The 24,912-nt window shown below is 44.3% G+C and overlaps 1 protein-coding gene across 1 annotated transcript in view; it reads left to right on the forward strand.

Moving 5' to 3' along the window:
• Window positions 1-24,912, forward strand: part of LOC115397289 (dual specificity tyrosine-phosphorylation-regulated kinase 1B-like) — a 61,709-nt gene that overhangs the window by 35,714 nt on the left and 1,083 nt on the right. The window contains 5 exon segments of the mRNA XM_030103518.1: window positions 15,356-15,392; window positions 15,395-15,475; window positions 15,551-15,733; window positions 21,719-21,822; window positions 24,864-24,912. Coding sequence (XP_029959378.1) covers window positions 15,356-15,392; window positions 15,395-15,475; window positions 15,551-15,733; window positions 21,719-21,822; window positions 24,864-24,912 — 454 coding nt within the window.

Here is a 24,912-nt window from a genome sequence, read left to right on the forward strand (position 1 = left end):
TGCTATAAGGGCCCCGTCAATAAGCACTGGTCTGCTTCCAAGGGTGTCCCTAGTTACAAAATGATTGTTCTCAAATTACTGTATGTGTCTATGCGACATTTTGTCAGTTCTCACAGAGACCTGCTGTTCTCTGTTTTTGAGCCTGGAGTTAAATAGAACCTCATATTTATACTGAGCAGCTGAACCAGCATGGTGGTCATGTTCTACAACTCATCAAGATGGAAAAAAAAACTATATATATATATATATATATATATATATATATATATATATATATATATATATATATATATATATATACAGTATATATATATATATATATACATACATACATACATACATACATAATGTGTATATAAAACTGTGTTCTCGCCACCCCGGCGGTATTGTGTCTGTCTCCTTCCAGCTCGGGTCCTCTACCAGAGTCCTGGTAGCTGGAGGGTTCTGCAGGATCTTAGCTGGTCCTAGGATTGTGCTCTTCTGAACGGAGCTCTCAGATGTTGTTCCTGGTCTCTGCTGGAGCCATCCTCCCAGCTTGGGGGTTCCTGCTCCCAGTGTCCCGATCACTACTGGTATCACTGTTGTCTTCACGCCCCACACTCTCTCCATCTCTTCCCTCAGCCCTTGGTACTTCTCCAGCTTCTCTGCTCCTTTTTCCTGATGTTCCATCACTTGGGATTGCTACATCTATCACCACAGCTGTCTTCTGCTGTTTATCCACCACCACTATGTCAGGTTGATTGGCCATCACCTGCTGGTCAGTCTGGATCTGGAAGTCCCACAGGATCTTGGCTCGATTGTTCTGGACCACCTTTGGAGGTGTCTCCCATCTGGACCCTGGGACCTCCAGTCCATACTCAGTACATATGTTCCTGTACACGATGCCCACTACCTGGTTGTGCCGTTCCATGTATGCCTTGCCTGCCAGCATCTGACCCCCTGCTGTGATGGTCTGTACTGTCTCTGGGGCTTCTTTGCACAGTCTGCACCTGGGGTCTTGTTTGGTGTGGTAGATCCCGGCCTCTACTGATCTTGTGTTCAGGGCCTGTTCTTGTGCAGCCATGATTAGTGCCTCTGTGCTGTCCTTCAGTCCAGCCTTTTCCAGCCACTGGTATGTTTTTCCAATGTCAGCCACTTCTTCAATGTGTCGGTGGTCCATGCCATGCAGGGCTTTGTCTGTCCATGATAGCTCCTCTGGCTCCTCCTTACTGGGCTTTTGATGTCTGAGGCATTCACTTAGCAGATCATCACTGGGAGCCATCTTCTTGGTATACTCATGGAGGCTCTTGGTTTCCTCCTGGATCGTGGCTCTGACACTCACTAGTCCTCGGCCTCCCTCCTTTCTCTTGGTGTACAGCCTCAGTATGCTGGACTTAGGGTGGAACCCTGCGTGCATTGTAAGCAGCTTTCTTGTCTTGATATCAGTGGCTTGCATTTCTTCCAGTGGCCAGGATATTATGCCAGCAGGGTATCTGATTACTGGTAGGGCGTAGGTGTTTATGGCCTGGATCTTATTTTTGCCATTCAGCTGGCTCTTCAGGACCTGTCTTACTCTCTGTAGGTATTTGGCTGTGGCTGACTTTTGAGATCAATCAATCAATCAATCAATTTATTTTTGTATAGCCCAGTATCACAACAACAGTTGCCTCAGAGGGCTTCAAGATGTTACATTGGTCGGTAAAAGTAAAAACAGTGAATAAGCATAATGGTAATATGTCAATATTTACAGTAACGAGACAGAACGAAGCAACCACCGCCTTCGACCCTGAGCTGCCTCCTCATGGTTACCATTTACCTGTGGGATCCCCAGGTACTTGTAGCTGTCCTGCACATCTGTTATGTTCCCTTCAGGCAATTCAACTCCTTCAGTTGCGATCACCTTCCCTCTTCTAGATACCATTCATCCACACTTGTCCAGTCCGAATGACATCCCGATGTCATTGCTGTATATCCTGGTGAGGTGGATCAGGGAGTCCATGTCATGCTCATTCTTGGCATACAGTTTGATGTTATCCATGTAGAGGAGGTGGCTGACAGTTGTTCCGCTCTTGAACCGGTATCCAAAGCTGCTCTTGGTAATGATCTGGCTGAGGGGGTTCAGGCCAGTGTTGTTTTCGTTAACGATGACGACAACGAAAATATTTCGTCAACGCCCCTTTTTTCCGTGACTAAAACGAGACGTGACGAGCTAAAAATATCTCTTTAAAAGACGGAAATGTGACGAGACGTATCTGTTGTTTTCGTTAATGAGACGAGACGAGACGAAAATGTCAGTATTTTGACTTTCAAAATAAATTAAAACAAATGCGATTCTCCCAGCTTTTCACACAGATCGGCTGCTTTACTCTGAAAATATTATAAATTCACGAGCTGCTTCCTGTTTGACCACGCCTGCACTGCATGCACCGGCGCACTCGAGAGCGGCAGCAACTTTCGCCAGGGCTCAGCGAGAGGAAAAGACGCAGTGATTTATGGATGTATTTAAATCAGAATCCAGCAGAAAATAAACAGAATGCCTCGTAGTGGGAGACGGAGGAACTAATCCAACTGTTTGACTGTTTGTTCTTACTGTGAAACTGCAATGGGAGCCACCATTAATTAGTGAAGATTTTTTCCCCAAGTAGCCTACCTAATAAATCTTTACTTTCTTTCTTTCTTTTTTTTTTTTTTTTGGTTTTTTTTTTTTTAATAATTCAGGTGTTGTCTTATTTTGAAGAAATGCATTTTGACTTTTGTTTAATATTTGTATGGAGAAAATTCAGGTAAGGAATACTTACAAAGTTTATCAAACTCAAGTTATGTTTGTCATTTCAGTTTTGAAGACTTCCAAGTGTTTCATACCATCAAGTGTACCCAAGGAATTAATTTTGTTTATTTCAGTTGTTTTAATGGTAGTATTTTTCTAATAACCATCTTAATATTGGTTTTATTGCTCCTCCAAAATAATAACAGGCAGTTACTCTGACCAGTACAAATCAGTAACATAGAAACATAACAGACCAGTTTTAATAAAAGATCTCAGCCTTTATATCAGTATGGACATTATAAAAATAGCTTGAAAGTATCAGCAAAATCCTATTAGTCCTCTCATTCTGTCTGCAGAGCTTATATAAGCACTGCATTGAGTTTCCAAAGTATCAAACTAGTCCAGTTTATTATTTGATATTCAAAGGCATCAATGTGTTCTGCTGGTTTTGTGCCATTTAAGTATATTTTATTATGTTTGTTTGGTTTACAATTTCCTTTGTCTGTCTTTTTCCTCATGTATGGTTTAAGCCTTTTTTAAAGACTAAAACTGGACTAAAACCTGTTTGGTTTTCGTCGACTAAAACTAGACTAAAACTATCAAGTGTAGAAATGACTAAAATGTGACTAAAACTAATAAGCATTTCGCCCAAAAGACTAAGACTAAAACTAAATCAAAATAGGCTGCCAAAAACAACACTGGTTCAGGCCTATGCAGAACAGCAGGGGGAACAGCAGGGGGTACACCTTGGTATATGCCACATTTGATGCTCACCTGTGCCACTGGCTTTGAGTTGGCCTCTAGACTTGTCTTCCACAGCCCCATTGAGTTCTGAATGAAGCTCCTTAGAGTCCTGTTGATGTTGTACAGTTTCAAGCACTCCAGTATCCACGTGTGTGGCATTGAGTCAGAGGCTTTCTTGTAAGGCAGTGCACAGGTTGGTGCTGCGGGCCTTGCAGTCTTGGGCGATTGCCCTGTCAACCAGTATCTGGTGTTTGGGCCCCCTGGTGTTATTGCCAATCCATTTTTGTGTTTTACTCATGTACTGATCCATGTGCCTACTTATCTTGGCCGCTATGATGCCTGATAGGAGCTTCCATGTGGTGCTGAGGCAGGTTCTTGGCCGGTAGTTTGATGGTATTGTTCCCTTCTGGGTGTCCTTCATGATGAGGACTGTCCGACCTTGGGTTAGCCACTCTGGGGGGGTCCCTGATATTAGCAGCTGGTTCATTTGTGCTGCAAGACGTTCATGGAGCTTCTTAAGCCAGTAGGTGTGAATCCGAAGCTGTCCAGTTCTTCATTTTGGCCACTCTTGCCTGTACATCTGCTGTTGTAATTACTACTGGGTCTTGTTCTGGGAGGTTGCTGTGCTGCGGGCCTTGTGGCATTGGCATTGGTGTTGGTGTTGTGAGACACATCCTTCTCCCAGATACTCTTCCAGTATTGCTCAGTCTCAGCCCTGGGTGGATCTGCTGTGGTCTTACTACCCGTTATTGGGGCTTGGTACCCAATCTCGTATGACCTGTCGTCCCTCCACCCAAGGGGGAGCCATCTTGTACCGTGGGTGAGGTGCTGGGCCTTGGTAGCCATTCTTGTTGCACCTCATCAATCTTCAACTGTGACAGTCAGTTCCTGTTGCGGATATTTGAGCACTGCCGTTTGATATTTGACCACGAGTGTCTTGTTCCAGGAGCCAATTTTTCATCAGTATGTCCTGGTTCCACAACAACTGACGTGGACCTTGTTGACCTGGGCGACGTCCAAGCCGGTATGGTTTCGCTTATGCTGAGGTGTGGACATACATACAATCCATGTGGACATACTGGATTACTGTACGCCTGGACCTTCTGTTCCAAAGTCCGTGTCCCTAACCACTAGACGATCCAGCCACTGCACAAATATATATATATATATATACACACACACACATATATATATATATATATATATATATATATATATATATATATATATATATATATATATATATATATATATATATATATACATACATACATATATACACATACATACATACATACATATATATATATATATGTATATGTATATATATACACGCACACACACACACACATATACATATATATGTATATAAAAAATAACGCGTTAATTGCGTTAATTTATGTAATCAATCTCGTTAAAATTTTTAACGCAGTTTAACGCATGCGCGTCATGACAAGCCTCACCTCTATCAATCAATCAATTTATTTTTGTACAGCCCAGTATCACAACAGCAGTTGCCTCAGAGGGCTTCAAGATGTTACATTGGTTGGTAAAAATAAAAAACAGTGAATAAGCATAATGTTAATATGTCAAATTCACAGTAATGAGACAAAACGAAGCAACCACCGCCTAAGACCCTCACATCCGGCAAGAAAAAACTCCAAAAACCCGGTGGGAAAAGAAGAAATGTTGGGGAGAACCACAGTATGGAGGGATCCTTCTCCCAGGGACGGACAGCTTTGGCAACAGCTAGCATGAGACAATAAGAAGTAAAGCCTAGGACTATGTTGAGGACAGTCTGTTGGACGGTCCAGCACAAGAACCACGGATCCCAGCAGTAGAACCGAAGCCAGTCCGCGGGCACAGCACCGACAGGAGTGTCCTCCCGGTCCGGACGGAGCTTGTTCGTAGGCCCTCGTGATAGTGGAGTCAGCAACTGAAACTGGAGAAGACTCCCCCTCGAAGGGGGGGACAGCAGGTGAAAAGCAATGAACGGACTAAAGGGAAGAACATTCAGACATTAGAGGACAGGGCTCAGTGCACCGTACTTCCCACAGCATTCTAGCTCCTAGGGCAGCTTTGTGGATAGTTTAGTATTTAAACGAGTATTGAGTTGGTTTAGTTTAGTTTAGTTTAGTTTAGTTTAGTTTAGTTTAGTTTAGTTTAGTTTAGTTTAGTTTAGTTTAGTTTAGTTTAGTTCAGTTCAGTTCAGTTTAGTTTAGAGTCCTGAGCTGACCTGATCATAGGCTGCATCGAAGAGAAACGTCTTGAGCCTAACCTTAAATGTGGAGACTGTGTCTGCCTCTTTGACACCACTTGGAAGCTGATTCCATAAAAACGGTGCCTGATAGCTAAAGGCTCTTCCACCTAGTGTCCATTTAGAGACTCTAGGAGTCACCAGTAACCCTGCATTTTGAGAGCGAAGTGCTCTGATTGGTTGATAAGGCATTAAAGCATCTTGGAGATAGGTCGGAGCCATCCCATTTAGGATTTTGTAAGTGAGGAGAAGGATTTTAAATCTAACTCTAAACTCGACTGGAAGCCAGTGAAGAGATTTTAGAACGGGAGTAATGTGTTCACCTCTTCTAGTTCCGGTTAATAATCTGGCGGCCGCATTTTGAACCAACTGAAAGTTTTTTAATGCACTTTTTGGGCAGGCTGCAAGAAGGGAGTTGCAGTAGTCCAGTCTAGTAGAAACAAATGCATGGATGAGTTTTTCTGCATCGCTTCTAGGTAGAATGTTTCTTATTGTAGCTATGTTGCGCAAGTGGAAATATGCTGTTTTACAAGCCAGGTTGATGTGTGCTTTAAAGGAGATATCCTGATCAAATAAGACCCCGAGGTTCCTGACAGTAGAGGAGGAGGATACACTGACGTTATCTAAGGTGATAATCTCTTCAGATAGACACTCTCTCAGTTTATGGGGGCCTAATATAATGACCTCTGTTTTGCCAGGATTAAGACGGAGATAGTTCGTAGTCATCCAGGATTTAATTTCTCTGATACAGTCACTGAGTCTGTCTATTTGATTAGTTTGATCAGGTTTCATAGATAAATACAATTGTGTGTCATCTGCATAGCAATGAAAATTGATATCGTGGCTTCTAATTATGTTCCCTAAAGGAAGCATATATAACAGAAATAAAATTGGCCCGAGCACGGACCCTTGAGGAACCCCATAACTGACCTGGGAGCACGGTGAGGACTGTTGGTTAACGTGAACAAATTGGTACCTATTAGATAAATAGGATTTGAACCAGCAGAGGGCTTTTCCTCTGATGCCAAACTCACATTCTAACCTCTGCAGAACCAGGATTGAGACGAGACCTGCGTCAGCCGCCAGTAGCAAGTCATTAGTGACTTTAACTAACGCAGTCTCAGTGCTGTGATAAGCTTTATATCCTGACTGAAATTTCTCAAATAAACTATTGTCCTGTAGGTGGCGGCAAAGCTGTTTAACCACGACTTTTTCCAGGACTTTTGGAATAAGAGGCAGATTTGATATCGGTCTGTAGTTGGCTAGAATATCAGGATCAAGATTAGGTTTTTTTCAGCAGTGGTTTGATTACTGCGAATTTAAATGACTGTGGCACATAGCCAATTTCTAGAGACGTATTTATTATAGTTATGATCGTATTTAAAATAACTGGAAGAATATCTTTGAAAAGCTTAGTTGGAATTGGATCTAGGAGACAGGTCGAGGTTTTAGAAGACATTACAATCGAAGTAATCTCAGCCCCATTTACTGATGAGAAACGATCTAGTATTTCAGGTATTTCAGGTGGAGGCAGTGGCTGGATTCCCTGAGCTTGATCTGAGGAAAGCGCTTCACTGATTTTGCCTCTGATGGTTATGATTTTATCATTAAATAATTTAAGAAAGTCATGGCAGTTTAAAGATTCTGGGATTACTGGTTCCACTACTGTATGACTGTTTGTCAGTCTGGCTACAGTGTTGAACAGAAACCGAGGGTTATTTTTGTTTATTTCTATTAAACAAGAGTAATATAATGTCTTGGCTTTAAAAAGAGTTTGTTTATAGCTTAGCAAGCTACATTTCCAAGCCTTCAGAGATTGTTCCGATTTAGATTTACGCCACAGTCTTTCTAATTGCCGAGTTTTTTGTTTGTGAACACGGGTTTCAGAATTAAACCATGGAGCAAAGCGCCTGGATCGATTGGTTTTCAGCTGCAACGGAGCCACTACGTCAAGGGCAGATTTTAGTGAGTGCATAGCACTGTCAACAAACTGATCACTATTATCACCACTGGTCAATAAGCTCATTTCTGTGAGTTCACAAGATAATGCAGCAAATGCAGGCTGGATCAATTCTTTGTACTGAGCCACAGATTTTTCAGATAATGTCCGTATCAACTGAATTTTATCTTTTTGAGCAGAGTAGTCTTCAATCAAAACCTGAAAAGTAATCAAAAAATGGTCTGAGAGTATAGGGTTCTGAGGGAGAACATTTAGGTCACTGACCTCTATCCCATATGTTAAGACCAGATCCAGGGTGTGCTTGTGACTATGAGTGGATTCATCAACATTTTGAGTGAAACCGATACTATCTAATACTGCAATAAACGCATTACTCAAACTGTCACCAGAATCATCCACATGGATGTTAAAGTCACCTATTATAAGGATCTTGTTATGAGCCAATACTATATTGCTTAAAAACTCTGAGAACTCAGTTAAAAAGTCAGAGTAAGGACCAGGAGGTCGATACACAATAATTAATAGCACAGCTTTTTGATTCTTCCAATTTGGACAAGTAAGCGTTAGTATTAAGCTTTCAAAAGAGTTGAATTTAACATTAGTTTTGGGTTTAAGAAGAAGACTGGAATGCGATATCACTGCCACACCTCCACCTCGACCTGTTGATCTAGCTGTTTAGACATTAACATAGGTTGGAGGGGTACATTCATTGAGCCTCACATAATCATCTTGCTGAAGCCAAGTTTCTGTTAGAGCAAGGAGATAATAATAATGCATTGGTTTTATATAGCGCTTTTCAGGACACTCAAAGACGCATTGCATTATTCATTCACTCCATACCGGGTGGTGGTAAGCTACTGCTGTAGCCACAGCTGCCCTGGAGCAGACTGACGGAAGCGAGGCTGCCAATCTGCGCCATCGGCCCCTCCGACCACCACCAACCATTCACTCTCACAACTTTCATACGAGGCAGCGTGGGTGAAGTGTCTTGCCCAAGGACACAACGACAGTTTTACGCCTGCGGGAGCGGGGAACCACCAACCTTCCGCCAACCTTCCGCCAACCTTCCGGTTATAAGACGACCTGCTCTACCAACTGAGCTACTGTCGCCCCCAATGAGATCAATGTTATTGTCACCGATAAGGTCATTAAATAACAGAGATTTTGTGGAGATTGCTCTAATATTTAGTAGACCACATTTTATGTATTTCCTACTGGAAGAGTTATTCTGTCTCGTACAGGTGTTAAGCTTTTTACCCATTGACTTTGTTCTAATGCTTTGAGCACTATGGACAGACACAGTCTCTGTTTGCCTAGGTAAACCTCCATGCTTGACTTGTAAAAATCCGGGAGCAGGATTAGTGACAGGATCAACAAGATCAACAGAGGAGCGTTCTACACGACTGCTCTGCACCCGGGGCTCATAGCTGGATTGTCAATTTAGGGTACGAAGCCGATCAGCCATATTGTGAGCTAAAAGGGCTGCACCATCCAAAGTTGGGTGGATGCCGTCCCTGCGGATCAGCCCAGGCTTTACCCAGAAGGTGCACCAGTTGTTTAGAAAAATAACTCAGTTTTCCTCACTCCATCTAGACAACCAGCGATTGAATGATGAAAGTCGGCTATACATTTCATCATTGACCAAATTGGGCAGGGGACCAGAGAATATTACAGCATCAGACATCGACTTAGCCAATTCACACATCGAGGCTACTTGTAAATTGTGCACCTCTGATTGTCTCCGCCGGCATCATTACCAGCCTGCGTGAATCACGACTCGACGGAATCTCCTACCTTCCTGTTTTAAAAGCCTAAGGTTCCCCTCGATGTCCCCTACTCTGGCCCCCGGGTAACACCTAACCTTCACCGCTGGCAGCTTCACGTCTCTAACTATAGAGCTGCCAATCGCCAGCGTGTCCAGTTCAGCCGGCGTGTCGTCGCTGAGGGGAGAGAACCTATTGCAGACGTGAAGCGGTTTCTTGGAGTGCTACGTGCGGTGCTTAGCACTAGCCTTCCTCCCGGACTGTCCAAACCGTCCTGGTCTTGTCCCGGCTGCTCGGGACATGCTGCGGGGCTAGGCTTGCTAACACTCCTCTCACTGCAGGAGCAGGCCGCGAGCCCTGCCGCTAACTCGCTGTAGCTAGCGCTGCCCTGCCCCTCACATCTGCGCAGTCGCTCCACTACCCCTGGCCTCTAGCGCTGTCAATACACTGCACTTTACGCAAATACCCCTATCGTCCAGGGAGGCAGGGTTCCGACTTAACATACAGCACACTGAGCAGGAAAGAAAAGAAGACAGAGGGGAGGACGCCATAGCGGTCCCGGCGGACCAAGCTAGTTAGCATGCTAAGCTAGTTAGCACGCCGGTGGCGCTAACGGCGGAGAAGAAATGTAATTCACGAGAGATCACTGGTCAGTCGGGGGTGAAAGTAACCCCGGGGGCATAAATAACCCCGATTTTTTGATTGCTTCGTGAATTAACAGTAACAGCAAGAGAGAGAAAGCAAGCACTTCAGTCGCTCGCAAGCTTCAGCAAGCTTCACCAACACGGAAAACACTCACCGGAGTGACGTCAGCCAAACGTGTGCCAAGCGGGTGGCGGTAGTGCACCCACGTGGAATGCAAGCTGCCTGCAAGCTGCCAGCAACCGAAGAAGAAGAAGAGGAAGAAGAAGAAGAAGAAGAAGAAGAAGAAGAAGAAGAAGAAGCCTCACCTCAGCCTCGGTTGATCGAGAAGCTTTTTCGGCACTACAGACTCTTTATCTGTTCCTTTATTACGGATTATTTAGAGAACATTAAGCATATACACTGTCAGTACATTATCATTAAGTATAATGTAGTAAGTAAGTATCATAAAGTTTATTTAGCCTTTTTTTCTGTTTCTGAATCGCGGAGGCGGCGCCGGAGCGATGAGTTACTTTCACTTCTGTCTGCAGACCTTCTCCTCCCTCCAGACAGAGTCTGCTCTCTCTTTCCACGAGTTTTTCACTCTTTTCGGTGTCTTTAAGTGGAGCCATCAGGCTGGAGCTCCGTCTACTTTCACTTTTATGTTTTGTCTCCTGTGCGGACCCCAGCGGACAGGAATTCATGACGATTTTTACGTCACGCGGACCAGCCAGGGACCAACGCGCACCCACGCGGACATTTGAAGCCTGGACGGGCAGCAGACAGGAGGCAAAGGAGGCCTGGCATCAATTCATTTATCAAAACGGAAGAAGAAAGCAATATGGAGGGAGATAAGCCACTGGCCCCATGGATTCTACTTGTTTGATTAAAAAAATGTTGAAGTAGTTTTCTGTTTTCCACACAGAAAGGAACACTGGCTAAGAATGCCCTGTTTAATTGTGCAAGAAAAAAGTGTGGTATCTCTTAGTTTTACTTTTCTTGTGCTCGTACTACATTTGTTACAGACCTAAAAATGTAACTCCTGCCAAAAGCCAACTTTCGAGGGACTGTAGAGGGAGCACTGCACACACAACACACACCACACACACACACACACACACACACACACACCACCACACACACACCACACACACACACACAGACAATATGTTTATGGTGTGCTATGATTTAGTTTTTTGAATATTTATTTTATTTGGAGCCTTAAATATAAAACACATCACGTGTTAAATATGTATAATCATGTCCTGTGGTTTTTGGTTATGCAATACAGGAAAAAAGGGGTATATTCAGCTTAGTTGGCACATTGTGATTATCTGTGATTAATCATGATTAATTAATTTGTAAGCTCTGATTATCTGATTAAAAATTTTAATCATTTGACAGCCCTTATATATATATATATATATATATATATTAATATATATATATAGATTATATATATATATATATATCTATATATATATATATACAATGGGGGAAATAAGTATTGAACGCATTAACTGTTTTGTCATTACATTTAGTTCCAAAGATGCAATTCATGTGACATTTCTTCCAGACACTGGTATTAACTGAAATATCCACACATGAAAAGAAATCACAACATTCAAATCCATAAATAGTGATTATGTGGAATTAAGTGCAATAACACAGGAAAAAAGTATTGAACACACTATCTGAGACTCGTTAATGCTTTGTGGAGAAGCCTTTGTTTGCAATGACTGCTTCCAGACGCTTGTTGTATGTATGAACTAATCGCCCACAACTGCTCAGGTGTGATTTTTGCCCATTCCTCCGCACAGATTGTCTTCAAATCCTGAATATTCTTTGGTGCCTCTGGTGCACCCTTATCTTTAGTTCTTTCCACAAATGTTCGATCGGATTTAAGTCAGGTGATTGACTGGGCCATTCTAACACATTGATTTTCTTTTTTTTAAAACATTCGAGAGTCAACTTTGCCGTGTGCTTCGGATCGTTGTCCTGTTGAAAGGTCCAGCCCCGTCTCATCTTCATCATCCTGGTGGATGGCAGGAGGTTCATCTCAAGAATTTGCCGATAGATGTTTCCATTCATTGCTCCTTCAATTATATGAAGTCTGCCAGTACCACGAGATGAGAAACAACCCCATGCCATGATGTTTCCACCACCAAACTTCACTGTTGGTATAGTGTTATTTGGGTGATGTGCAGTGCCATTTCTCCTCCAAACATGGTGTGTAGTATGACAGCCAAAAAGTTCAATTTTGGTCTCATCTGACCAGACAACATTCTCCCAGTATTCCACAGGCTTATCCAGATGCTGTTTAGCAAACTTTAGACGAGCTTCAACATGCCTTTTTTTGAGGAACGGAGTCTTGCGGGCTGAGCGTCCATAGAGGCCATGGCGGTGGAGTGCATTGCCTATCGTTTTCTCTGTAACACCACTCCACTTGCTGCCTCCATGTCTTGCTGGAGTGCTTTCCGGGTGGTCCTTGGCTCTTTGAGAACTCTTCTGACCATCTTTCTGACTCCCTGGTCAGAAATCTTGCGAGGAGCTCCTGTGCGCGGCCTGTTGATGATAAGGTGATGCTTCTTCCACTTGCGGATAATGGCCCCAACGGTGCTTACTGGAATACTCAGATTCTTTGAGATAAGTCTGTAACCAGTTCCATTCTGATGCTGAGCAACAATCAGGCTGCGAAGGTCTTGAGAGAGCTCCTTGCTTTTACCCATCATGAGATGTGTCTTGTTTGACTACTTGGTGAAAAAACAACCTGTTTATAGGGCCATCAATTAGCACTAACCCAGCTGATGTTGGTTTGCACTTATAGGAAGTACAAAGACTAATTACTTTCAGGTGTGAGATGGTATGGTGCCTTTCCTTGACAAACTATACAGCTTTCCCATGGTGTGTTCAATACTTTTTTCCTGTGTTATTGCACTTAATTCCACATGATCACTATTTATGGATTTGAATGTTGTGATTTCTTTTCATGTGTGGATTATTTGAGTTAATACCAGTGTCTGGAAGAAATGTCACATGAATTGCATCTTTGGAAATAAATGTAATGACAAAACAGTTAATGCGTTCAATACTTATTTCCCCCATTGTATATATATATATATATACATATATATATATATATATATATATATGTGTGTGTATACATATACATTCATACATATATACACACGCACACACGTAAACCCAAAAGAGTCAATTCGCCACTAATCCAACACATCTGATCCTTAAGACGCCGTAAAAAACTCCCGTTTTTAAATAAAAAGCTGTAAAAAATGCCCGTATTTTACGCGCGTTTGCTGGAGGCTGTAGAACGCCGTAAAAAACGCGCGTTTTAAACAAGCTTTAAACTCATACGAGGGGGGACCCAAAAGTTCCCGGACTCTGGTTATAACTTTTTATTTTTTAATCTTCGCAATTATTTGAAACTGTCACCTTCAAAATCCTCTCCTTTGGCTTGAATACAACGTTGCACCCGAGATTTTCACTGTTCAGAAGAGTCGCCATGACCGTGCGTAACTGTGCCGATAAGATAGAACTTCGATTTTCCCTCCCCCCCTGTATGCCTGCCTTACCTTTCCGCTGCCGCTCCAGTTTCATCTGTGACAACAAAAAGCAGTCGTCCGGGGCCAGATCAGGTGAATATGGCGGTGGGGAGGCTGGCTGGTCACGGTTTTAGTCAAAAAATATGCTTTACACACAACATCTGGTGCTATTTCTGTGCGTAACGGGGCGTCCTGTGGTCTGCTGTCTGCTATGATGAGGCCATTTCCGGGTGCCTTCGTCTCACTGCTTCTAATAACCGCCTGAGGATGATCAGTCTGGATCTCTACAATACTCCCATCAGATCTGCAATGTCATCAAAAGTCCTGCGTGGACCTACCAGGATGTCTTCTTCAGTTTTTGTGACGTTTTCCTCTGTTCTGGAAGTGGATTGTTATCCTCTGCGTGCCTGGTCTCCGTGATGTAATCCGATCACTCTTAAAGGGACAAACCACTCATAAACCCTAAGAATCCTTCTTAAAGAATGTCTGCAACATGGTGAGTGTTTCTCCCAATAAGAAAACAAAATGTTTTGACAGAGCGCATATCAGTGGGTATCCGCCATCTTGAAAAATCGAAGAGCGGGGTGTAACTCTGTCAACATAAACGATGACTGTCAGCTGACCACATCACAGGGGAAGACCAAACCTGGCACAGTTATGCATGAGGTTATCCTGTAGCGACATCTAGCGGCCAAAGTCGGAACTTCATTGTATTTTTTTTATTAATAGAATCAGTCCGGAAACTTTTGGGTCCCCCCTCGTATATTGCATGGCACTGCAGGATGCTGTGGTAGCTGTTTTGGTTCAGGGTGCCTCTCACTCTGACCAAGTCACCAACCCTGGATCCAGCAAAACAACCCCAGACCATCACACTTCCTCCTCCATGTTTGACAGTTGAAGCCACACACTGTGGAAGCATCCTTTCACGTACTCTACGCCATACAAAGATCCTGCGTGATGAACCGAAGATTTCAGATTTTGATTCATCAGTCCATAATACCCTTTTCCAGTCTTCAGTAGTCCATTGGCAGTGATTCTTGGCCCAGGCAAGCCTCTTTGTCTTATTCTGACATCTTAGCAATGGTTTTCTTGCTGAAATAGAGAATTGCTTACTACGACCACTATCAAGCTGTGCTTGAAGCTGTTGTCCTGTGAGCCACCTATCACGCAAACTGTTGACTCTCAGAAACTTTTTCTGTCATTCAGTTGTGGCTTTGGGTCTGCAAGACCTCTTCCTGTCAAAGTTTGCCCCAGTTTCTGACTTCCTTTTGATGGTGAAGGAAACTGTACTCACTGACCGGTATTGTTCTGAAATGTACTCTGTTTTTCAGTTTTGGGCAACCTTACTTTTTGTTTTACCCTCTAGTAGTTCACCACTTACCGTTGTATCATTTCAAGCTACTGATTGGACTTGAGTGACTTGAATTGCAATAAGTAACTGGAAAAATTGGGGTTTTTTGGTCTTGGTCTCGAGCTGAACCGGTCTTGGTCTTAACTTGGTTGGTCTTGGTCTTGGTCTTGAGACTCTGGTCTTGGTAGTGTCTTGGTCTCGCTTGCGGCGGTCTTGACTACAAGTCTAGAAAACTGTAGAAAGTAGCAGAACCCAGTAGAAAGCAGTAGAACCCAGTAGAAAGCGGTAGAACCCAGTAGAACCCAATCACAGCGGCGTGCCGGCCTGTTCTCACGTCTCTCTTCCTGCAGGAGTACAAGCCTCCGGCCACACGGCGTCTGCACGAGATCCTGGGGTGGAGACGGGGGGCCCGGGGGGCCGCCGGGCCGGAGAGCCGGGTCACGCTCCCTGCGACTACCTGAAGTTCAAAGGTCGGGCCCGTCAACACGCCCGAGGTGGCCGGACCTTCGGCCCACTTCTGGACGCTCACCCTCTGTGTTTTCCAGACCTGATCCTGCGCATGCTGGACTACGACCCGAAAAGCCGCATCACGCCGTTCTACGCCCTGCAGCACAACTTCTTCAAGAAGACCACCGACGAAGGAACCAACACCAGTTCCTCCACCTCCACCTCTCCTGCCATGGACCACTCCCACTCCACCTCCACCACCAGCTCCGTTTCCAGCTCCGGTAAGGCTGCTCTGCAGGGCCGGGGCCGGGTCACAACCAGAACCACCTGGTCCAACACCAGGGTCAAAGCCAGAACCAGAACCTCCTGGTCCAGCACCACCTGATCATTTGGGCTGGTAGTTCTGCTCCAGAACATGGCAGGACGTCATGGTGGTGAACCATGAATCAAGGTTTTTTCCTGGATGACTGTGTTCTGATGTGGTGGAGAACATTCCCTCAGTGGCCTGTGATCCTGTGGATCTGAAGGTGTTCATGACAGCAGGACAGCTAATCCGCAACAATATTGCTAAGCTAGTCGAAGCAGCAGTTTTCAATCAATCAATCAGTCAATTTATTTTTGTGTAGCCCAGTATCACAACAACAGCTGCCTCAGAGGCTTCAAGATGTTACATTGGTTGGTAAAAATAAAAACAGGGAATAAGCATAATGTTAATATGTCAAATTCAGTAACGAGACAAAACGAAGCAACCACCGCCTTAGACCCTCACATCCGGCAAGAAAAAACTCCAAAAACCCAGTGGGAAAAGAAGAAATCTTGGGGAGAACCACAGTATGGAGGGATCCCTCTCCCAGGGACGGACAGCTTTGGCAACAGCTAGCATGAGACAATAAGAAGTAAAGCCTAGGACTATGTTGAGGACAGTCCGTTGGACGGTCCAGCACAGGAACTACGGATCCCAGAAGTAGAACTGAAGCCAGTCCGCGGGCACAGCACCGACAGGAGTGTCCTCCCGGTCCGGACGGAGCTTGTTCGTAGGCCCTCGTGATAGTGGAGTCAGCAACTGAAACTGGAGAAGACTCCCCCTCGAAGGGGGGGACAGCAGGTGAAAAGCAATGAACGGACTAAAGGGAAGAACATTCAGACATTAGAGGATAGGGCTCAGTGCACCGTACGTCCCACAGCATTCTAGCTCCTAGGGCAGCTTTGTGGATAGTTTAGTATTTAAACTAGTATTTAGTTAGTTTAGTTTAGTTTAGTTTAGTTTAGTTTAGTTTAGTTTAGTTTAGTTTAGTTTAGTTTAGTTTAGAGTCCCTAGCTGACCTGATCATAGGCTGCATCGAAGAGAAACGTCTTGAGCCTAACCTTAAATGTGGAGACTGTGTCTGCCTCTTTGACACCACTTGGAAGCTGGTTCCATAAAAACGGTGCCTGATAGCTAAAGGCTCTTCCACCTAGTGTCCATTTAGAGACTCTAGGAGTCACCAGTAACCCTGCATTTTGAGAGCGAAGTGCTCTGATTGGTTGATAAGGCGTTAAAGCATCTTGGAGATAGGTTGGAGCCATCCCATTTAGGATTTTGTAAGTAAGGAGAAGGATTTAAATCTAACTCTAAACTCGACAGGAAGCCAGGGAAGAGATTTTAGAACGGGAGTAATATGTTCACGTCTTCTAGTTCCGGTTAATAATCTGGCGGCCGCATTTTGAACCAACTGAAAGTTTTTTAATGCACTTTTTGGGCAGGCTGCAAGAAGGGAGTTGCAGTAGTCCAGTCTAGTAGAAACAAATGCATGGATGAGTTTTTCTGCATCGCTTCTAGGTAGAATGTTTCTTATTTTAGCTATGTTGCGCAAGTGGAAATATGCTGTTTTACAAGCCAGGTTGATGTGTGCTTTAAAGGAGATATCCTGATCAAATCAGACCCTGAGGTTCCTGACAGTGTTGCCAGATCCTCATGGTAGTTTCCAGCCCAAGCACTACTGAAAACCCGCCCATTTTTATAAAAACCAGCCCAATTCGGCCAAACCCATGAGGTAGCGCCAAAACATTACACACACAACAGAAAACCCTTCCTAAGCATACAAACCTTCATATAGTGACCATAACAAGGATAAACAACTGTATAAGACAACGCAAGTAACACCTCTCTGTTGCCACAATACAAAAACAATGCATTTCAAAACCAGCAGCTGCTCTCTCATGTGCACAGCACGGCTCTCACATGCACGCGCGCACACACGCAGACACACACGCAGACACACACGCACACACGCGGACACACACGCACATCCTAATGAAATTATCTTACCTTCATGAAGAATCGGGCTGAAGTTCCATTTCTTCTTTTTTATTACTTCGAACGTTGAACTCGCCAATTAATAGGGAAACCAGTTCTTCCAAAACACCTGCTCCACTCCGGGTTCTGGACACTTCTCCTCCGCTAGTTAGCTGCTGCGTTCAGGTGACTGGAGCTGCTGCGGAAAACTGAAACTCGGTCGTTCACATGAAGGCAGCGTTGACAGCTGGACTCAGGAGACACTCAGGAGACACGTGAAGGAAGCGGGGACTATTTGCAGAAAGGAACGCCTCTCAGACAGCTGTGAACCGGCTCTGGTCGTTCACTTAAAAGAGCCATTCAAACGAACGGCTTGTTCATTGAATGTCACAGTAACTGTCTGTGGAGGATGACAATGGTTGCTGCAGACGACTGGTTTTTTGCATCTGCCACCTTGCAGTCGTCTCAGCGCGGTACACAGTAGAGGGGGGCATGTCGCGTTTCTGCACCGGCCGCGGAAGAGCGGACCGACGTGATTTCCATGAAAAATTCCGCTATTGCGGAACTTGGGCTCCCGCCCAAGTCTGATTTTTCCAGCCCAAGGAGTTAAAACCAGCCCAATTTTTACATGCCCGCCCAAGGCTCTTTTTCCCAGCCCAATGACTTTTAAAATAGCCCAATTGGTCGGGAACCCGCCCAATCTGGCAACACTGGTTCTTGACAGTAGAGGAGGAGGATATACTGACATTATCTAAGGTGATAATCTGTTCAGATAGACACTCTCTCAGTTTATGGGGGCCTAGTATAATGACCTCTGTTTTGCCAGGATTCAGACGGAGATAGTTCGTATTCATCCAGGATTTAATTTCTCTGCAACAGTCACTGAGTCTGTCTATTTGATTAGTTTGATCAGGTTTCATAGATAAATACAGTTGTGTGTCATCTGCATAGCAATGAAAATTGATATCGTGGCTTCTAATTATGTTCCCTAAAGGAAGCATATACAACAGAAATAAAATTGGCGCGAGCACGGACCCTTGAGGAACCCCATAACTGACCTGGGAGCACGGTGAGGACTGTTGGTTAACGTGAACAAATTGGTACCTGTTAGATAAATAGGATTTGAACCAGCAGAGGGCTTTTCCTCTGATGCCAACCTCACATTCTAACCTCTGCAGGAGAATATTGTGGTCGATTGTATCAAAAGCTGCACTGAGGTCTAAGAGAACCAGGATTGAGATTAGACCTGCGTCAGCCGCCAATAGCAAGTCATTAGTGACTTTAACTAACGCAGTCTCAGTGCTGTGATAAGCTCTATATCCTGACTGAAATTTCTCAAATAAACTATTGTCCTGTAGGTGGCGGTAAAGCTGTTTAACCACGACTTTTTCCAGGACTTTTGAAATAAAAGGCAGATTTGATATCGGTCTGTAGTTAGCTAGAATATCAGGATCAAGATTAGGTTTTTTCAGCAGTGGTTTGATTACTGCGAATTTAAATGACTGTGGCACATAGCCAATTTCTAGAGACGTATTTATTATAGTTATGATCGTATTTAAAATAACTGGAAGAATATCTTTGAAAACCTTAGTTGGAATTGGATCTAGGAGACAGGTCGAGGTTTTAGAAGACATTACAATCGAAGTAATCTCAGCCCCATTTACTGATGAGAAACGATCTAGTATTTCAGGTATTTCAGGTGGAGGCAGTGGCTGGATTCCCTGAGCTTCAACAGTGTTGAACAGAAACCAAGGGTTATTTTTGTTTATTTCTATTAAACAAGAGTAATATAATGTCTTGGCTTTAAAAAGAGTTTGTTTATGGATTAGGAAGCTACATTTCCAAGCCTTCAGAGATTGTTCCGCTTTAGATTTACGCCACAGTCTTTCTAATTGCCGAGTTTTTTGTTTGAGAACACGGGTTTCAGAATTAAACCATGGAGCAACGCGCCTGGGTCGATTGGTTTTCAGCTGCAATGGAGCCACTACGTCAAGGGCAGATTTTAGTGAGTGCATAGCACTGTCAATTAACTGATCACTATTATCACCACTGGTCAATAAGCTCATTTCTGTGAGTTCACAAGATAATGCAGCAAATGCAGGCTGGATCAATTCTTTGTACCGAGCCACAGATTTTCAGATAATGTCCGTATCAGCTGAATTTTATCTTTTTGAGCAGAGTAGTCTTCAATCAAAACCTGAAAAGTAATCAAAAAATGGTCTGAGAGTATGGGGTTCTGAGGGAGAACATTTAGGTCACTGACCTCTATCCCATATGTTAAGACCAGATCCAGGGTGTGCTTGTGACTATGAGTGGATTCATCAACATTTTGAGTGAAACCGATACTATCTAATACTGCAATAAACGCATTACTCAAACTGTCACCAGAATCATCCACATGGATGTTAAAGTCACCTATTATAAGGATCTTGTTATGAGTCAATACTATATTGCTTAAAAACTCTGAGAACTCAGTTAAAAAGTCAGAGTAAGGACCAGGAGGTCGATACACAATAATTAATAGCACAGCTTTTTGATTCTTCCAATTTGGACAAGTACGCGTTAGTATTAAGCTTTCAAAAGAGTTTAATTTAACATTAGTTTTGGGTTTAAGAAGAAGACTGGAGTGGGAAATCACTGCCACACCTCCACCTCGACCTGTTGATCTAGCTGTTTGGACATTAACATAGGTTGGAAGGGTACATTCATTGAGCCTCACATAATCATCTTGCTGAAGCCAAGTTTCTGTTAGAGCAAGGAGATCAATGTTATTGTCCAGTTCAGCCGGCGTGTCGTCGCTGAGGGGAGAGAACCTATTGCAGACGTGAAGCGGTTCTTGGAGTGCTACGTGGCGGTGCTTAGCACTAGCCTTCCTCCGGACTGTCACAAACCAGTCCTGGTCTTGCCCCGGCTGCTCGGGACACGCTGCGGGGCTAGGCTTGCTAACACTCCTCTCACTGCAGGAGCGGGCTGCGAGCCCTGCTGCTACCTCGCTGTAGCTAGCGCTGCCCTGCCCCTCACATCTGCGCAGCCGCTCCTCTAACTCGGTTACCCTGGCCTCCAGCGCTGTTAATACACTGCACTTTACGCAAATACCCCTATCGTCCAGGGAGGCAGGGTTCTGACTCAACATACGGCACACTGAGCAGGAAAGAAGCAAGCTTTAGCAAGCTTCACCAACACGGAAAACACTCACCGGAGTTACGTCAGCCAGAGGTGTCAAAGGCCAAGTTTTGCATTGTGGGAGATGATTAGACTCTTAGCTTTGGGACAAAACAGAAGAGACTGGGAGTCATCAGCGCTAACATGCTAAAGTCCAGAGATACAGACCCCATGGAGAACACACACCACACACACAACACACACACACACACACACACACACACACACACACACACGTTGAATTGAACACGTTGTACATATGTGAACGACCAGGAACGTCAGACGATTCGAGGTTGTCTGTCAGGACAGATGTTCTCCAGACGTTCTGGGGGAAGACGTTTTCCAGCTGGACCAGCTGCACACTGAGAGCATTTTGGATCTTCAGGACAACATATAGAGGAATTCAGTTCAGTCAGTGAGACATGCAGCTGGACCTCATGGCACTGATCTGGTTCTCCCAACGGTGGTTCTCCTCAGTCCATGTGGTCCACGGTGGCTCTCCTCAGTCCATGTTGGATCATTGGAGACCTTCTGTGTCCTGCAGACCATTGATCCATGTTTTATGATGCTCTGTATGCTGGGGAGACTGTTGCACTTTTGGGGACTGCCTGGATCAGACGATGTTCTTTAACATTAACCGAAGAAATGTTTTTGTCGGCGCAGTCCACCAGGTGATCCACCAGGTGATCTGTCAGGAGCAGTCCACCAGGTGATCTGTCAGGAGCAGTCCACCAGGTGATCTGTCTCTGGAGCAGTTCACCAGGTGAGCTGCTTATCCAGACCGTCAATCAGCAGGTCTGTGACTCTTGTTTTTTCTGCCTTTTTCCAGGTGGCTCCAGTGGTTCTTCCAATGACAACCGCAACTACCGCTACAGTAACCGCTACTACAACTCTGCTGTTACACATTCAGACTATGAGATGACCAGCCCTCAGGTAGGTGGTCCTCACAGCCCGCCATGGTTTCAATGAAAACAGAACAACCCTGACTGGAGCACATCCCTGGTTGTGTCTGTCTCCACATTTCATCCAGTCCCAGGTAAACATCCAAGACATGGTTGATGAAAGTTGGCTTTGTACATTGATGAAACCAGGGGTCATAATTGGAGCACTTTCTAAGACTCCATCTTTTCTAGAAGACACCGTAGAACCTTTCCAGGTCTTTAGTTACCCAGCGGAAAGCATGCCTCCAACAGAAGTTGTTCTGTAGCAAGACCTGCCTGTAGCAAGGCCTGCCTGGAAGAAGATCTGTCTGTAACAAGGCCTGCCTGTAACAAGACCTTTCTATAGCAAGGCCTGCCTGTAACAAGGGCTGCCTGTAACAAGACCTGCCTGTAGCAAGGCCTGTCTGTAACAGGACCTGCCTGTAGCAAGACCTGCTTGTAGCAAGGCCTGTCTGTAGCAAGGCCTGTCTGTAACAAGACCTGCCTGTAGCAAGACTTGCCCGTAACAAGACCTGCCTGTAGCAAGGCCTGTCTGTAGCATGACCTGCCTTCAGCAAGGCCTATCTGTACCAAGACCTGCCTTTAGCAAGGCCTGTCTGTAGCAAGACCTGCCTTCAGCAAGGCCTGTCTGTAGCAAGACCTGTCTATAGCAAGGCATGTCTGTAGCAAGGCCTGTCTGTACCAAGACCTGCCTTTAGCAAGGCCTGTCTGTACCAAGACCTGCGTTTAGCAAGGCCTGACTGTAGCAAGCCTTGTTTGTAGCAAGGCTTGCCTGTAGCAAGACCTGTCTGTATAAAGACCTGCTTGTAGCAAGGCTTGCCTGTAGCAAGACCTTTCTGTAGCAAGGCCTGTCTGTAGCAAGACCTGTCTGTAGCACGACCTGCCTGTAGCAAGACCTGCCTGTAGCAAGACCTGTCTATAGCAAGGCCTGCCTGTAACAAGACCTGCCTGTAGCAAGGCCTGCCTGTAACAAGACCTGCCTGTAGCAAGGCCTGCCTGTAACAAGACCTGCCTTTAGCAAGGCCTGTTTGTAGCAAGGCCTGTCTGTAGCAAGACCTGTCTGTAGCAAGACCTGCCTGTAGCAAGGCCTGCCTGTAACAAGACCTTTAGCAAGGCCTGTTTGTAGTAAGACCTGCCTGTAGCAAGACCTGCTTGTAGCAAGACCTGTCTGTAACAAGACCTGCTTGTAGCAAGACCTGTCTGTAACAAGGCCTGCTTGTAACAAGACCTGTCTGTAGAAAGACCTGCCTGTAGCAAGGCCTGTTTGTAGTAAGATCTGCCTGTTACTAACGTGCTACTAATTAACACGTTATTTTAATCTGATTACTTTCTGTCAGTAACGAGCAATCTAACGCGTTCATCTTTCCAAACCAGTAATCTGATTAAATTTAGTTTCCAACGTGACTGTGCGTTACTGCCTTATAATATATGTATAAGTGAATTTGCAAGAGAAAATGTTTCTCTTGCATTTGGGAGTGACGCCGCATGTCACGTTTTCCCAGGGGAGGACAAAACGCCGGGTCACGTATTCACGACTATGATTTAATTTAATTCATTTATTTAACCCATTTATTTCGGCCGATGGACCGACAGCTGTGCGCGCCTTCACGAAGTGTCAAAAGTGACTAAAGTGCTGCGTGAATTTTTTTCTTTCAGTTGTGTCTCAAACCAGAAGCCTTAATCTCACTAACTGAGGCTCCAGATGCACTTTGACCACCGAGTGTTTGTTTTATAACAACTTTAAAATCCAGATGCAACATTTCGACACGACCCCCTCACCCGCTCCTCCAGACACAAAACGCAACAGAACGCAAGATCCGTCTGCTCCACCGCAACATGTTGGATATCAAATGAAACTAGAAAATCTACACTTTAAGAGACAGTAGAATATTGTCTGAGCCGACCAGCTCCCGTCAGCGCAAAACAAACCCAAAACCCATCTTCATATGTCACAGCAGCACCTCAGATCGCATGTTTCTCACACACTTCTTCAACAAATCTCAGAGCTATTCTCACCAAACACAACATGTTGTATTTCCTTACCATTTTATAGTCATTTTCCATCTATCCGCTCTCCTCTGGCCAAAATTAATGTCATAATCCTCTGGAGCAGTGAAAGAGTGTCATGCGCCAGAATTAGATGTGCTGCCCCTTGTCGCCATCTTGTGGGCCTGTTGTTAATTTAGGGAGTTTAAATAAAGTTTGTTGACGTTCTACATCTTGCAAGCTTTCAAACGATATGTTACACATGACTGAGGCATCATCCAGCTGGGAGCGTAACCGCACAGTGCTGCTGAATGAGGCACCGAACGGCAAATAGTTACTATTTCTGTGATATTTGGCAATTTTTTTATTCTGAAACATGCACATTTATCTTCATTGCGCGTTTCTACAGCACATTGCACATTGTTTTTGTTTTTTTCTTGATGTGAATTTTGCAGATATTATTGTTTACATATTGTAAAGGGGATTTTTTTGTTTTCCTGTGATATGATTGGCTGTTTTTGTATTGATATGCATGTGGTGTTATGCATCAGTATGCATTTCATACATTATCTGTTACACACCGATTTTGTAAAGCCAATGAAACAGAAACAAAAACCAGTTGTCATTCTTATGTTGAGGCAACAAAGGGAGGAAATTGGTAAAAAGTACCTAAGTTACTTTTAAAGTAACTTAGTTACTTTGATATTGAAGTAATCAGTAAGGTAACTAGATTACCTTTTTGATGAGTAATCAGTAATCAGTAATTGGATTACCTTTTCAAGTAGTCTGTGACAACACTGTGTAGTAAGGCTTGCCTGTAGTAAGGCCTGTTTGTAGTAAGACCTGCCTGTGGCAAGACCTGTCTGTAGCAAGGCCTTTATTCTATCTATATTTTCTTTGTTTCTTCTTACGTGTTTGGAGTCCCCCGAAAACAAAACTCACTAAATTTGACAAATATGCCATGGCAGGTCTTGTTTCATCTCCACCCTCCACCCTTTCCCCCTGCACCAGCTCCAACCTTCTTAACCAGCTTTGTGGTGTTTGCAGGCTCCCTCCCAGCAGCAGATGCGGATGTGGCCTGGCAGTGAAGGTGGAG

The sequence above is a fragment of the Salarias fasciatus genome, chromosome 11 (assembly GCF_902148845.1).
Source record: "Salarias fasciatus chromosome 11, fSalaFa1.1, whole genome shotgun sequence".
NCBI lineage: Eukaryota > Metazoa > Chordata > Actinopteri > Blenniiformes > Blenniidae > Salarias > Salarias fasciatus.